This window comes from Rhinolophus sinicus, linkage group LG17 (genome assembly GCF_036562045.2).
Source record: "Rhinolophus sinicus isolate RSC01 linkage group LG17, ASM3656204v1, whole genome shotgun sequence".
Lineage (NCBI taxonomy): Eukaryota > Metazoa > Chordata > Mammalia > Chiroptera > Rhinolophidae > Rhinolophus > Rhinolophus sinicus.
Window position 1 is genome coordinate 9,141,076 of NC_133766.1, and position 14,219 is coordinate 9,155,294.

At 39.0% G+C, this 14,219-nt stretch overlaps 1 protein-coding gene across 13 annotated transcripts in view; it reads left to right on the plus strand.

The window, feature by feature from the left end:
- RASAL2 (RAS protein activator like 2) overlaps positions 1-14,219 on the plus strand; it is a 263,139-nt gene that overhangs the window by 222,364 nt on the left and 26,556 nt on the right. For all 13 annotated transcript variants that reach the window (XM_019729474.2, XM_019729562.2, XM_074322349.1 and 10 more), the window contains 6 exons: positions 3,995-4,148; positions 5,638-5,736; positions 6,309-6,863; positions 9,216-9,360; positions 13,074-13,218; positions 13,885-14,121. In XM_019729474.2, coding sequence (XP_019585033.1) covers positions 3,995-4,148; positions 5,638-5,736; positions 6,309-6,863; positions 9,216-9,360; positions 13,074-13,218; positions 13,885-14,121 — 1,335 coding nt within the window. The remainder of the gene's footprint in view (positions 1-3,994; positions 4,149-5,637; positions 5,737-6,308; positions 6,864-9,215; positions 9,361-13,073; positions 13,219-13,884; positions 14,122-14,219) is intronic.

Here is a 14,219-nt window from a genome sequence, read left to right on the forward strand (position 1 = left end):
TATGGCTGAGCTGTCCCTTCAACAGTTCAGTGCAGCCGGCTGGATCAAAACGGCTGAGCCAAGCAGAAATTCACCGGCACTGGAGTACAGGATTTTGTGTGGCAATAAGCATTTTTAATTTAAAGTTTCCCAAGTTTGGAACTGCATCTGTCAACGTGTGGCAAGACATCTGAGCACCATTGGTGCTTTGGGGGAAATAGGGCTTTTTAAAAAATTGGGTGGTGAAGCTGAGTAACATCCAGCTGTGTTTGACTTAACACTGCACTGATCAAAGTTCTTTGACTCCTTTTCATTGGTGCGTCCAGTAGTGTGTGCATTGCGTCCTCACCTCCCCACCCTTCCCTTTTGTCTTTTAAGACTCATTTCAGATAAGGATGTGGGTTAAAGCAACATAACACTCATTCACTGTAGCAAGTAATAGAAAGCCTCTCCTGCCTTGTAGTTGGTTTATCTCTTAAATAGGTCAGGAGCAGCAGGTAATCTTCAGCACCAAAGCAGTTAGGTTTTTAACCCTTACCGGTCACGTTGGTAGAGGTCTTAGAGTTTGCACAAGAATCGAGGTTGGCTGCTGACCTTAAAAATGTCAAGAATATGGCGCTCCTTAATTAGAAGTGAAATTGCTTCCGAGAAGCAGTTTCGCTGATAAATGGAGGGATAGTCATATTGGAGCCCTGAATTATCCTTACATGGTGTTTGGGATTGTGGGGTAGGAGTGCGGGAGTCGGGAAGAGAACCCTGACCTCACAAGGTCCACTTTTGAGGCTAGGTTCCTTGATGAAGGCTGTTGTTGGACTGGACTGGGAAATGTTGTTTTAAACTTGTGTCATTTTCTCAATAAATCCACATTCTACTTTCCATTAGAGAAGTAAACTGCCAACCAGAGTTGTTGAAACTCTCTAGTTAGCAGATCAAAATCAATCCATATGAAGGTACAGGAGGTGGCAAACCAGATTTGCAGGGGACTTGAGATTACTAATGCTACTGTTCAAAATATTTGCACAGATAAAGCCTCCCCCTCCAGGCATTCCCAGGCCACTTGATCTTCCTGTTTACTGTAACCTGCTTCTCTGGGAATTACTTCCGTCTTCTCAGAGACACTTTCTTCCCAGTACAAGAAAGGCTTGCTTATTTATGCAGCAGTAACATTGAACATATAGTGATTTCGGTGTTCACTTCATGAGTGTGTGGGTGCAGGTGTGTATATACATACATGCTGACCTGTAGGAGATTCTGAACTGTGTATCAATGATTGCAGTTTCAAGAACTAGGAGGAACTTTGAATTCTAATTACTGATGGCTTGGTTGTAATATCTGTTTATGGCAGCATTTGGAAGTTAGACCTGAGTGTCAAAATGAAATTTGTTCAGCATTGGAAATACAGTGAACAAAGAATTTTCTCCAACTGATCTCTAAAAGAAAAAAAGAATGTGTAACCTAGATAAGACAATGTAAAATCATACCTAGAAACATTAAACTAGGGTAAGCACTGCACAGGAAATAGAACAGTCGTGATTGGACTCGCAAGGTGAGGTGTAGCAAATACCTTCTAGGAGGGGCTAGATATGGGGATCCCATAGGGAGCAAGCGAAAGCTTCTCAGCTTTGTTCCCTAGTAGAGTTGAGAGATTCTCCTCCACCCCAGGTTGCCTCAGTTTTTTGCTACAGCCTTTGACTCTGAGAAATTGTTAGTGGAAATGGGTAGGAGCCTTGCCGTTCCTTCCTCTCTGTCTTAAAATGGTCCAGCTTGCAGAGTGTGCGCCTAGAGTCAGCTTCTCCCTGCTGCTTCAGCTCTTGTCTCCTCATAGGTGTAGCACCATGGCAACAGGCCCAGCCTAGAGCCCAGGAACCTTGTTTGTGTTACCTAAGGGGCTGGGTGCAGCCTGGGGAAGAGGAGAAGGAACAGTACCTACCCTGCTCTCCGTTTGGATGATGACTTCACGTTCTGGTGTTTGACTTTCTGTTCTGCTTCTACTGAGACTGGAAATTATGCCTGGAAAACATTTACCCAAAGACGTTATCAGTCACTGAAGGCAGCAGGGGAACCGTCTTCTGTGGGTTCTTGTCTTCTAAGCAGAGAGTTGTTTTCTGAGCTGTAGTTTTCAGAAAGTGACTTGCTACACTGTGACATGTGGCACCACGATGCTTTGGGGTTGCACTGCCAGCTGGCTATACCATTGCTTCCTGTAGGTAGACACTGATTGTGTTTGAAATAAAATGAATTTGTGTTTTAGAATATTTTCCTAGAGAACTTTAAAAATAAAACTAAGCCTTTTGTCATACCTCCTATTTTAAGGATGCCTTTTACTTTCCTGCTGAGAGGCAGGAGCCTGGGAGGCTTTTTCCCTCCAAACAACTCCTCTTGAGAAAAGTGGGATGGAATTGTTGTTTTCTGTGTTTAAGAAAGATTACAGTATCCTATTGCCTCAGCCAGGCTTCCTAGGAGGCATTTGGGGAAAGGTTGTATGGTAATTACATTAACATTAAATTGTTTTAGTTATTTATAGTTGTTGTGCTATGTTTGCAGTATATAACATGTCATTGTCTTTTCCAATACAGCAAAAGGAAATAAATGTGGAGCTGTTGCATTGTTATATTTTTATGTACAAAACATTAGGTGGCTTTTGTGTGTATGTTGTATTATCCATGATAAATAATAATTATTGACTTTTTGACCTTTAAAAGACTGCTGAATATCAGAGCACACGTTTTTTTACTCTAAATATTAAATGGTGTTTGGTTTTTTGTGTGTGGAAAGAATAGACTAAAGCTTTATTGCTCAAGATGTTTCTTACTGTGTGTTTGATTAAATGATGCTAGAATGGAAACAGGGAAAGAGCAGCCTTTAATGCTACTTTCCTGTATCTCATTACTTTATAATTTAACTGAAACTTACTCAGACATCAAGTATTTCAGTTCCTTTTAATGTTAATGGGATTGTTTCAAAGAAATGAATGAAGCTGCTAAATGTAATGTTCCACAAAAAAGTAAATGTCTTGACACAAGGCATTTCTTTTTATCCCTATTACTAGGTACTTCTGCTGAAATATATGTCTTTAACTCTGGGTGTTTCAGTCAATAAATGCTATAATTATGGAGTGAAACAGCCTGGCCATTCAGTTCTGGATTCAAGAATATTGTGCTGTCTATTGTTTGACTTCGTTAATTTTTCCAAGGGGGAGGCTAGCAGTTCTAGCTTCTGTCATGACAAGAGCCATGATTCCCAGCATTTTTCTTTAAACAGCGAGGAAACAAAGTCAGTCAGGATGGCTGAATGCTGCTGACAAAGATCTGTTCTTCTACATGAGCGTTTGAACATTGCTTTGGCGGGTGGGAGGTTTCTTCAAGGCATTTTATTCTTTATTCATATTTATATAGTAAAGCATGGAGAGAACCAAAAGCTTGCCAGGAAAGAATGTCATATTGAGATGGAAATCAGACCTTTTGAAAGGCAGGGTCTTGTGCTGAAAAGCGAGGCTTTGAGTGTGTGTGTGTGTGTGTGTGTGTGTGTGTGTGTGTGTGTGTGTGTTCTGCCAAAGCAGAAAGAAACAGAATGAGGATTTACCCACTACTATTTTATCACTGATAGAAGAGGGTAAAGCTATACATGGAAAAAAAGAAAAAGAAAGAACGAATGTGTCTTTTGATAATACCTCTGCATAAATAAGAACATATAAGGTAACCTTGAGTATATATTTCTCCATCTCCAAAACAGGAGTGAGCTTTGAGCTCCCTTGAGACTAGTAAAATTATAGTACATTTTTGTGCTTTATTGAGGAAAAAAGTATATATGTGCGCATACAAATATATATATGGTTTATATGTGCCACATGAATATGGTTACCATTATGGCCATTACAGACTAGCTATTCATTTGCTCCTCACTTATTTTCTCCTTAGGCATTTATACATTTGTTGTTAGCCTCCATTGCATTAGACCTTCATTTCCTTGTTGACCAAGTAGTTGCCCTGTTTTAAATGCCTGTTTCTACTTCCAGGTCTCGTGGGCTGCCTAAACTGAAGGAGTCCCGTTCCCATGAATCCTTGCTGAGCCCATGCAGTGCCGTGGAATGTTTGGACCTTGGGAGAGGGGAGCCCGTATCAGTGAAACCGCTGCATAGTAGCATTCTTGGGCAGGACTTCTGCTTCGAGGTAAAAAAGTGTAGAAAGAAGGAAGAGCAGTTAAACAACAAGCAGATTTTGTATGTAATGAATTATATTCAAATACAGTGATTTCATTACTATGGGATTCGTGATTCGATCATCTTAACTGGTTTTCAGGTATTGGAAATTGCAGGGAAAAGGTTTGGAAATCTATTCATCTCATTATACTGCCGATCAATGTTTTAATGATGGCTTCTCATTCCTTTTGGTTTAATCTCCTTTCAAAATAAATGGATTCTTAGTACATGCTCAGTAGAGGCCACAAGACTAACATTAAATTCGTGTTTCAATTTTTTGGTATTGATAAAGATATCACTCACTATGTTACTATTTTTCTCCTGAAAGTCTAAGCCCCCAATTATAATGGTTCTTTGAGGAAATTAATCAAAACGTAATTTTTCTAACTACAACGTGGGCAGTTCAAAATCAGGGACCATGTCATATCTTACTTATTTTTATAATCCATGCACCTCGGCCTGTCCCTGGCACATTGCAGGTGCCTAATATCTTGAATGAACAAACTTTCCTTTACCATTTCAACATGTAACTAATATAAACATTTTTGAAGAGATTTTTTTTATATTCTTTTGGGAGGGGGTACTAAGTCTTCAAAATCTCATGTGTATTTTACATTTATAGCACCTCTCAGTTTGGACTAGCTACATTCATTTTAGATACTTGCTAGGCGTATGTGGCTAATAGCTAGCATATTCGATCAGAATATATAATTTAATCTGATTCACTAGGTTATAACTTGAGAGTGAGTTAATATGTCAGCACACTTAGCAATTTGGACAGGTCATTTGTTAGGGTTTTTTTTATAAGCCGCTTGAACTGTCCCGTATTTGTGGAACTCAGTTCAATAGGTTATACCAAGCCCAGTGTTAGGTGCTAGGCATATAGATAAATAATATGTTTCATTTTTAAAGAACAGTGATGATAGTGGTCAGTTAACCTAATAAAGACTAGAAATCAACAGATAGGTTGCCTAGTGGAGGAGAAATGGGTTCCAAAGACAGTAGTAACCCAATAATGGTAACTCTTCAATTTCACTTAGTACCTTATTTAATATTACAGTGAAGGTGGTCCCAAGAAATTGGATAAGCTGTTTTAGAGGTGCTCTTCCCTTCTTTAGTAATTTTTTATTAACTCACTCAGACCTGAGCATATGCATTTGCAGGTAATTGAAGATGTGGCCTGAAAGGTTTTTCATTTCAATCTTTCTGAATAGTTTTCGGTCCTTGGGCTGAATTGTCAGTGGCCTTTGTTCTCATACCTGGAGATGAGTGAGGATGCGAAGCCAAAAGTGGATATAGACGTAGGTACAGAAATCACAAAGCTGGCAAATGTCATTTTGGTTTCCTATAGTGTGAACTGGGCTCATCACACATCCCTAATTCTTTAATGGTGCAACAAGGAAACTAGAGCCCCTGAGCCCTATGTTTCCTTTTCCTTATCTCTAATCTTTATGTTGAAGGTTACCTATTTAAGTGGAAGTAAATGCTTCAGCTGTAACTCTGCTTCAGAGAGGGATAAGTGGATGGAAAACCTTCGCAGGACAGTTCAACCAAATAAGGTAATAGTGGTTTTGAGTGTCTAAAAAATGTATAACTCTATAAGCAGTTAATTGATAAAAGATAAATGCAGCAATGATACCTTAATTTTTATAGAGCCTTTTAAACACATTTGTGTATTATGCCATTTTATGCTCAAAATAATCTTACTGTGGAGATTATCGTGATTTTACCAGTGTGGATAAAAAGACTCAGAGAAGTTAAGTGACTTGCCCAAGTCAGAAGCTAGTACATGATAGAAATCAGACCAGAATACAAGTTTCTTAACTACTTATCTCTTTTTTATTTGCAGACATTAGTCCAGTTGCCACTAGGCTGGTGACTTGAGAACCTGTATTACAGGATGATGTTTTTTTAACCCAAGTAAAATGGAATGTATGTATGTGGCTCTCTAAGATTCCGATACATTTTTGTTTAGAGCTTGCTATTATCCTGAACAATGAGATAGCAATCCCTTTCATTATTTATTGATTACCCATAATAAAAATATATAATCAACATCACCTATTTTAAAAGGAAATTTTGTCTTTCTGGGATTTCAGCTCTCAAACTCAGCTTTGTTACCTCTTTACAGGACAATTGCCGAAGAGCTGAAAATGTTCTCCGTTTATGGATCATTGAAGCCAAGGACCTCGCCCCTAAAAAGAAATATTTCTGTGAACTGTGCCTTGACGATACTCTCTTTGCTCGTACAACCAGCAAGACCAAAGCAGACAATATTTTCTGGGGTGAACACTTTGAATTCTACAGCCTTCCACCTCTTCATAGCATCACAGTTCACATTTATAAAGACGTGGAAAAAAAGAAAAAAAAGGACAAGAATAATTATGTAGGGCTAGTCAACATCCCCACTGCCAGTGTGACTGGTCGCCAATTTGTAGAAAAGTGGTATCCAGTGAGTACACCTACCCCCAACAAAGGAAAGACGGGAGGCCCTTCTATTCGCATTAAATCACGTTTCCAAACTATCACTATTCTGCCTATGGAGCAATACAAAGAATTCGCAGAATTCGTCACCAGCAACTACACCATGCTGTGTTCTGTCCTTGAACCAGTGATTAGTGTGAGGAATAAAGAGGAGTTGGCTTGTGCCTTGGTGCACATTCTTCAAAGTACTGGCAGAGCCAAGGTAAGTGGAGAAGGCGGGTTGCATTACCCAAAATCTCTTCCCCACCTTTTATGAAGAAACACACATACGGTACTGTGAAGAGCCAAATTAGGGAAATATACTTTGCTAATGGTCAAAAAAGAAAAAAGGAATAAAGACATTAGTAGTTCTTAGATCCAGAAAAGATGGGGATTATAAAACTCAAGAAGCAAAATGGAGAGACCACAAATATTTAGTTAGAGATTGTTTATTCAGATATTATATATTCACCCATTTATTTAGATATTACATATTCATCCATTTGCATGAAGGAGATACCCCTATGTTGTCTGACAAAATAAATGGTAGTATTGGCGTGATAATGCTACTGTGTATTCAAGATTATTTATCTTTGACTCCAGAGTGTGTTATAAGGTGGTTTTACTCCTGCAGTCTGTGTCATATCCTCTGGTCCCGGAAGGAGGTATTCCAGAAGCATGCTGGGTATTAGCGAGAGTCTTCATGGGATTAAAATCTATATTTGGAGTAAAAATACCAAGGGATGTTACATAATTGGTAGTTATGTCATGATAGCCTTATCTCATTTCATCCTGGATAGCAGGAGAAATGTAGGAAAATGAAAAAAGAGATTTATGCTAATTGTGTGAAGAACAATAACCAAATGATGGTCTTTGATCAGCCTGAACTATAAAAATTATTACCTCATGAGGCATGTTCACTTAACTAGCTGAGTCACTATTATATGCCAGTTGGTCATGGTAAAATTGTATTTCAGACCCAGAGGAGTTCAAAGTTAGAATAATTTTATTTAGAACCAAACAATAAAATAAAGTGCTATTAAGATTTCTTGATACAAATCAGAATATGTCAATATGTTCAATATTTAGTTTCTTATCTGCCTTTCTACTGATTATCATTTTTGTGGTTGGGTTTACTGATAATAATCTTCAGCTTTCAGGAATTAAAAAAGCTTAAGAACTTGGGGTGAGATGTCATTAAAATTTTGAGTGTCATCTTTGAAATTGTATAGATATGTTCTTTCTGCTGTTCAGTTGCCCAAAGTTCAGGATACCTGTAGGATTTTTTTAATGACTTTATTGAACTATAATATACATACAATAAACTCTACCCATTTAAAGTGAAAAATTGAATGATTTTGGGAGATAATGCTCCCACTGAAACCATCGCCACAATCAAGATGTGGAATGTTACCCCTCCGCTCCCCAAATGATTCTTCCTGCCTCTCAGCCTAAGAATTTGATAGTGATTATTAAGTCTATAATTCTTTTACATTGTTAAGCTGCCCCAGAGTAAATCCCATTAATGTTTAAAATGCTTAATTTTAAAGTCAACATGTTCCCTCTGTTTTTGGTTTTTAGATTTTAATATATCCAATAAACATATAATATTGAAAATACCTGTTACCACGTTTCAAACTGAACAGCAATAAACACTGAACTTTACGTCAAGTTCTTTAAGACTGTTGAGAAATGAAGCCACTGTTTCTTAAGGACTGTATTTCTCCTTATGCTGTCCTCCTTGGATACATTGGCGGGGACGGGGGCAGACAGATTGCCTAGAAACTAAGTTCAGGTGTTAGTTTAAGAAATCCCATGTTGGTACTGTGGACCAATTTGTAACTGTTACATATTAAATACCGACTATGTGTAGAAACTGTTAAGTGCTGGAAATGTAGAGGTGAACAAAAATAGACACTGTCTTTGGCCGCATGGGGCTTACAGCCTCCTAAGGAAAATAGGTATTAATCAAGTAATTACAGAAATAAATGTGTTATTACAGTGAGAAGAGCAGAGAAAAAAGATATATGGGGCTGTAAGAGTGTGGATTAAGGGGACCTGACTAATGGGGTTCAGTGCAGTGTTGGTCAGAGAAAGCTTAACTGAAGAAATGATATGCAAATGACCATGCAGAGGATCCGAGGAGTGAACTCTGTGACAGTGGGGCAGGAGTGATGGCGGGAGGGAAGCAGAACTGAGGGCAGCGTTTGCACAGTGCTTTGTGGTGAATAGACAACACTGTGTGTTAGGAAAGGCTTGGGGTATTCAAGGGCCTTGAGGCTGGGTCAGAATATAGAGAGAATGGTTTCTAGGCAGAAACCAGAAAATAGAGAGACTTATAGGCTGAGCTGAGAGTTATGGACTTTGTCAAAAGTACGATGGAAAACCTTTGAAGGAATTTTAAACTTAGGGGTGGTGACCGCTAAGATTCTATCCTGACTTTTTTCCTTTCAAATGAATCTGGTAGCTTTAGTTTTAAAGCAGGTTTTCCAAGATGTCTGATATCTCATCAGTTTCTTCTGATGTATGTTATTTATTCAGTTGCTTTCTGCCTGATTGAACATTGTTCTGCCAGGATTTTCTGACCGATTTGGTGATGTCTGAGGTGGATCGATGTGGAGAGCATGACGTCTTGATCTTCAGAGAGAACACCATTGCCACCAAGTCCATTGAGGAATACCTCAAGTTGGTGGGACAGCAGTACCTACATGATGCCTTGGGTATGGAGAAGAAATACATGTTCTCTTTTCTCCCTCTTTTGACTCTGTTATTGCATCCTCACGAGACAAACAAATGGAGCTCGGGTTCTGCTTGTTGTTTAGTTCTAGCCACCTACTAGGGTGTTCAAGTTCGAGTTTCAGCTTTACGAAGTCTCTGCAGGACTCACCAAGGAATAACAGCAGACGGGTTTATCACGGCTTGTGCAGGAAGAGGAGGCCCAGCAGCATATGCAGCTGTCCCCAGGGCCCCCAAGTTCCTGAGATACACGTTATAATATTAGTGGGTGTCACTACTGAGGGTGGCCTGTTTCCCCCAGGGTTGGGTATTTATATCATGATATAAATGCATCACTTAAGTCTTAAAAGTGTTAACATTTGTTATCATACATCAAACACTAAGAAACGCTCGCCAATTCCCACAACTCCCAATTTCAGTCTTCAAGGCCTCCAGAATTTTCAACAATAACTAATTTTTGTTCCCTTGGTGGTTCCTGCTGGTTAGGCCACTCACTTGCAATTCCAGATGTGGTTGTGAAATTCAGGCGTGAGCCTCTAAAGTGTTGTGCTGGGTGCTTTGATGTGCATCATGATGAAGCAGACATGAGTTCCTTGAACAGTCCTTTCTTCTATCTGCACATCCCAGTACTTTACACAGAATGTAGACCCACCCTGTCCTACAGAAACATAATAGAGTCACATGTGATTTAATGTCCTAGTAGTCACAGTATCAAAAGGGTAGTGAGAAACAGATGAAATTCATTTTCATAGCATTTTATTTAATCCATCATATCCAAATATTAACAGGTAATCAGTATAATAAGTATTCATAAGGTTTAACACTTTTGTCATACTCACTCTTTGAAATTCAGTGTGTATTTTACATTTATTGCATGTTTCAATTTGCACCGGCCGCATTTCATGTGCTCAATAGTCACCTGTGACTATCACGAGACAGTAAGGCATGTTGAATGAGCAGATAGATTTTTGCCCTGAAGGAGTTTACAATATAGGGAGAGAAGAAAGATAAGGATATCCCTATAACCAAAAAATACTTTTTCAAAGAATTAAAGAAATTGATTCTAGTTGCTACTTTACTTGCTATGGCAGGAACCTCGAATAATATGATTGAGGAAGATTTCATCGTAAGCATTAAATAAAAAGACTTCACAGTGGTGAAGTCTTGGTAAACAAAAAAATTAATAAGTACAGCTGAGCACTCTGAATAGTTTTGCTATGTTTCATACACTTTGGGGAAAAAAAAAAATAGATGCTATTTTCAGACTGCCTGAAGAACTCTCTAAGAAAATTGAGTTAAAAGTTGCCAGTCATATTGTACAATCTTCATTTATCTTGATTGAACCATTACTATTTACCACACGGGCTGTGCCTCAGACCTAATTCTTCCATCTGTTAACCCCCTTTACCTTTCTAATTGAAATCAGATTGCATGTTGACATCCTGTGACACACAGGAAATGCCACCTGTGAGATCTAGAAAAGAAGTCCCCAAAAGGCCTGGTTTCCATCCTTGGTGGCAGAGACAAATTCTTTTTTAGCAATATGTCCTTACCTGTTGACTTATTTCTGCACATGAAAGTTGGATGCTAGATACTAATGAGTTAATGGTTTACCTAGAAAACACGTAGAACATTCTGGGCACAAACTTCCATTTAAACCACATGGTGAGCCCCTACCCACTTAGGCTCTGAATTTTTCAAAGGAAGAGAGAAAATGTAAATGGATTATTGAATCTGTCTCAGTAATTTTTGATCAGGTAAGCAGCTTTCAGGTACAAACCTATGAAAGGTTCACCTTTCAATGTGGTACTTTTCACATCAGACATAGGTTATAGTTTCAAAAGTGAAAATAATTTGCTGTATTTTGGAGGATTATATATCATCAGGAAAAAAAAACTTTTTAGGCTGCCACTATAGACAGTTAATTTACTTCCGGACCCTTGAGTTATTTATTTGGCTCTTATCTTGAAAAATAAAAGAAGAATATTCTTATAATTCACAAATTATTGGTTAGTATTTGTATTATTTCCCTGGAATTAGTATAAGCTTAAAGAACTCACTAAACAAAATATTCATGGTATAAATTTAAAGGTGGGCCAGTTTTTACGTGGAGCATTTGACACTGATGACTTTGTTTTAAATGTAGGTCCTCTTTAAATGGGGTCAATTCTGTGGCAGCACATAGCATAGGAGACATTGAAAGCATGCTGAATACAAATCTTGTGAGAATCAGTAATCATATTTAAAAGCCTTGTACTAGTTTTAGTCATTTCACTTTATGAAAACTCTATAAAAGTTGCCTGGTTTGTACATAGCAATACTTACTGTGTTGAGCCCCTACAAACGCCAGGCATCATATTAACACTTTTCTTTTCATGAAATCCTCACCACAGCTCTATAGGGTGGGAGTTGTTATGCTATTTCCCAAATAAGGCAGCTGAAGCTTGGACTAATTAAGTGACTTTTCAAGGCTCCACAATCAGTTAAGTGATGGGTCCAGGATTTGATCCTAGACCGGACTGACGCTAAAGCCTTTACTTTTTCTGTATGCTACTTTCTTTTCTGTTCTTAAAGCATTTTTCTTCCAAATAATCACTTCCCATCCTCTATCATAGCTAGTTTTAAAAGCACTCCTTTGCTTCAGTACAAACCATTTTATTAGAAAATGCCCTTCATATTGCTGATGCTATTTAATATTACAGAAATTATTGTTCACTTTCATGAAGGCCATCATAACTAGCATGAACCTTAACTGGTATAAATAGATTTGAAAGGATCTTTGAATGATCTACTCCTCTTTCATAAAGGCCCATAAAAACCTAAGAATACATACTACCAGCTCTCATGAATATTTATTGAGCACCTGCAATGCTGTGGGAGCTATTTAATAGGCTGGGGATTTGAACATGAATAGGACCTGGTCCCTGACCTCCAAAGGTATTCATCCTAGAGATGAGACAGACATGTGCACAAATAAGCGCAAAACAGTGTGAAACGTGGGCCAGTATAACATAGCCAAGGTATAGGGGAGGATAAACAGGGTTTGTTCTTGCAGAGAATGTTGGGCATATCCCTATAGAGGACAGCATGTAAGAACAGGGCTTCTAAGCTAAATTTATGTGGGAACACATGTACAGATTATATAAAGAGATGTTCTGCTGCAATCGTGTGCTGCGTTGAACGCCTGTCCCCATTACAAAAGGTAAGTGTAGGCATCCTTAGTTGAATTTATGTTTGGCACCAGCATTAGCACTTAAAACCTTACCTGGGCTATATTCAACCAAGCTTGGGTTGTTTTTTTCTTCTCAACTAATAAGAATATTATTCACCCTGATAGAGGGGCCTTAGGAAAAATAACGAGTTCCTGCTAATTAAATATGTTTGTGGTTTCAGATAAAAGATTTAAAGTTGTGTCATTGTTTCAAGTAGTATCATTGTTATTTTATCAATGCCATGGCGATGATGTTAGGGATTGCTGTTTTGCAACTTCCAGGATCAGGAAAATAAACATGCTAAGTGGGAGGTGGTAACTCTTGGATTCCAAAGCAGTAACCATTTGTGAACAATCTTTTGTCCCCTCCATGTCAGGTCTCAGAAAGAATTCCCAATTATACATTTCAGGACAGAGATCCTGAATCCTTTTATTCTGCTCAGGACACGCTGGTTAAACTGTCTGCGGTCTTCTCTGTGCACACAGGGGAGTTCATCAGAGCTTTGTATGAGTCAGATGAGAACTGTGAAGTGGATCCCAGCAAATGTTCGTCCAGTGAGCTGGCAGAGCATCAGAGCAACCTGAAAATGTGCTGTGAGCTGGCGTTCTGCAAGATCATCAACTCTTACTGGTGAGCCGACGGCAGCGCTTTACCCCTGCTCATGGAACTTACCATTTTCCATGTAAAACGCATCACAGTGTCAACTGTTAATTCCCAACCAAAGGAAGGGCTTAGGGGGAAAACCGAGTTTCCCTAATATAGTCTTAGCTAAAATCTAAATGTCCATTGTAAGCAGAAGAACCTCTGAACTGTCTGCATAAATATAATGTTCATATAGAATATTAGCACCACGTTGCTCTGACACTAAAAGTATTTTAATGGCTTTCTAAAATGTTTACTAGTGTTAAACAGATGTGTTCATGATTTGTGATCATTGCCCTAACCCCAGCAATTGGTGAGATTTTGGAAGGTTTTTGATGAACAGTCCTTAGTGAGAGTATGGTGAGCTGTATAAAACCAGATGGTTTTGTCAGGAGCCTCATGCCATTTTCCCACTTTTCGAGACTAAATTTACACTAATTCCTGAGTTTTACAGACTTGGCTCTCCAGTCTCCATCTGGGCTTCTGGGAATGTTCCACTACCTCTCAGCCATGAATCAGGCAGCTCCCTCCACTACGCCCTCCTCACCGCCTGGCTCTAGAGCGGAGGTGTGTTGGGCCAGAGTGCAATTGCTTGTGCGTCTTGGGTTGTGCTGCTTTTATACTGAGAGGCTTTGATCTTCTTTCCTTCCCCAGTGTTTTCCCTCGTGAGTTAAAAGAAGTGTTTGCATCATGGAAGCATCAGTGCCTGAACCGTGGCAAGCAAGACATCAGCGAGCGGCTCATCAGTGCCTCACTGTTTCTCCGGTTCCTGTGCCCAGCCATTATGTCTCCCAGTCTTTTCAACCTTATGCAGGAGTATCCCGATGACCGCACTTCTCGGACTCTGACTCTCATTGCCAAGGTCATTCAGAACCTGGCGAACTTTGCCAAGTAGGTGTCACCACCACAACCACTTTTCAGAAACATTGTTAAAAACACACAAGATCTAAACTTTGAATGGAGGTGGGGTTCTCATAACTCATGTTACA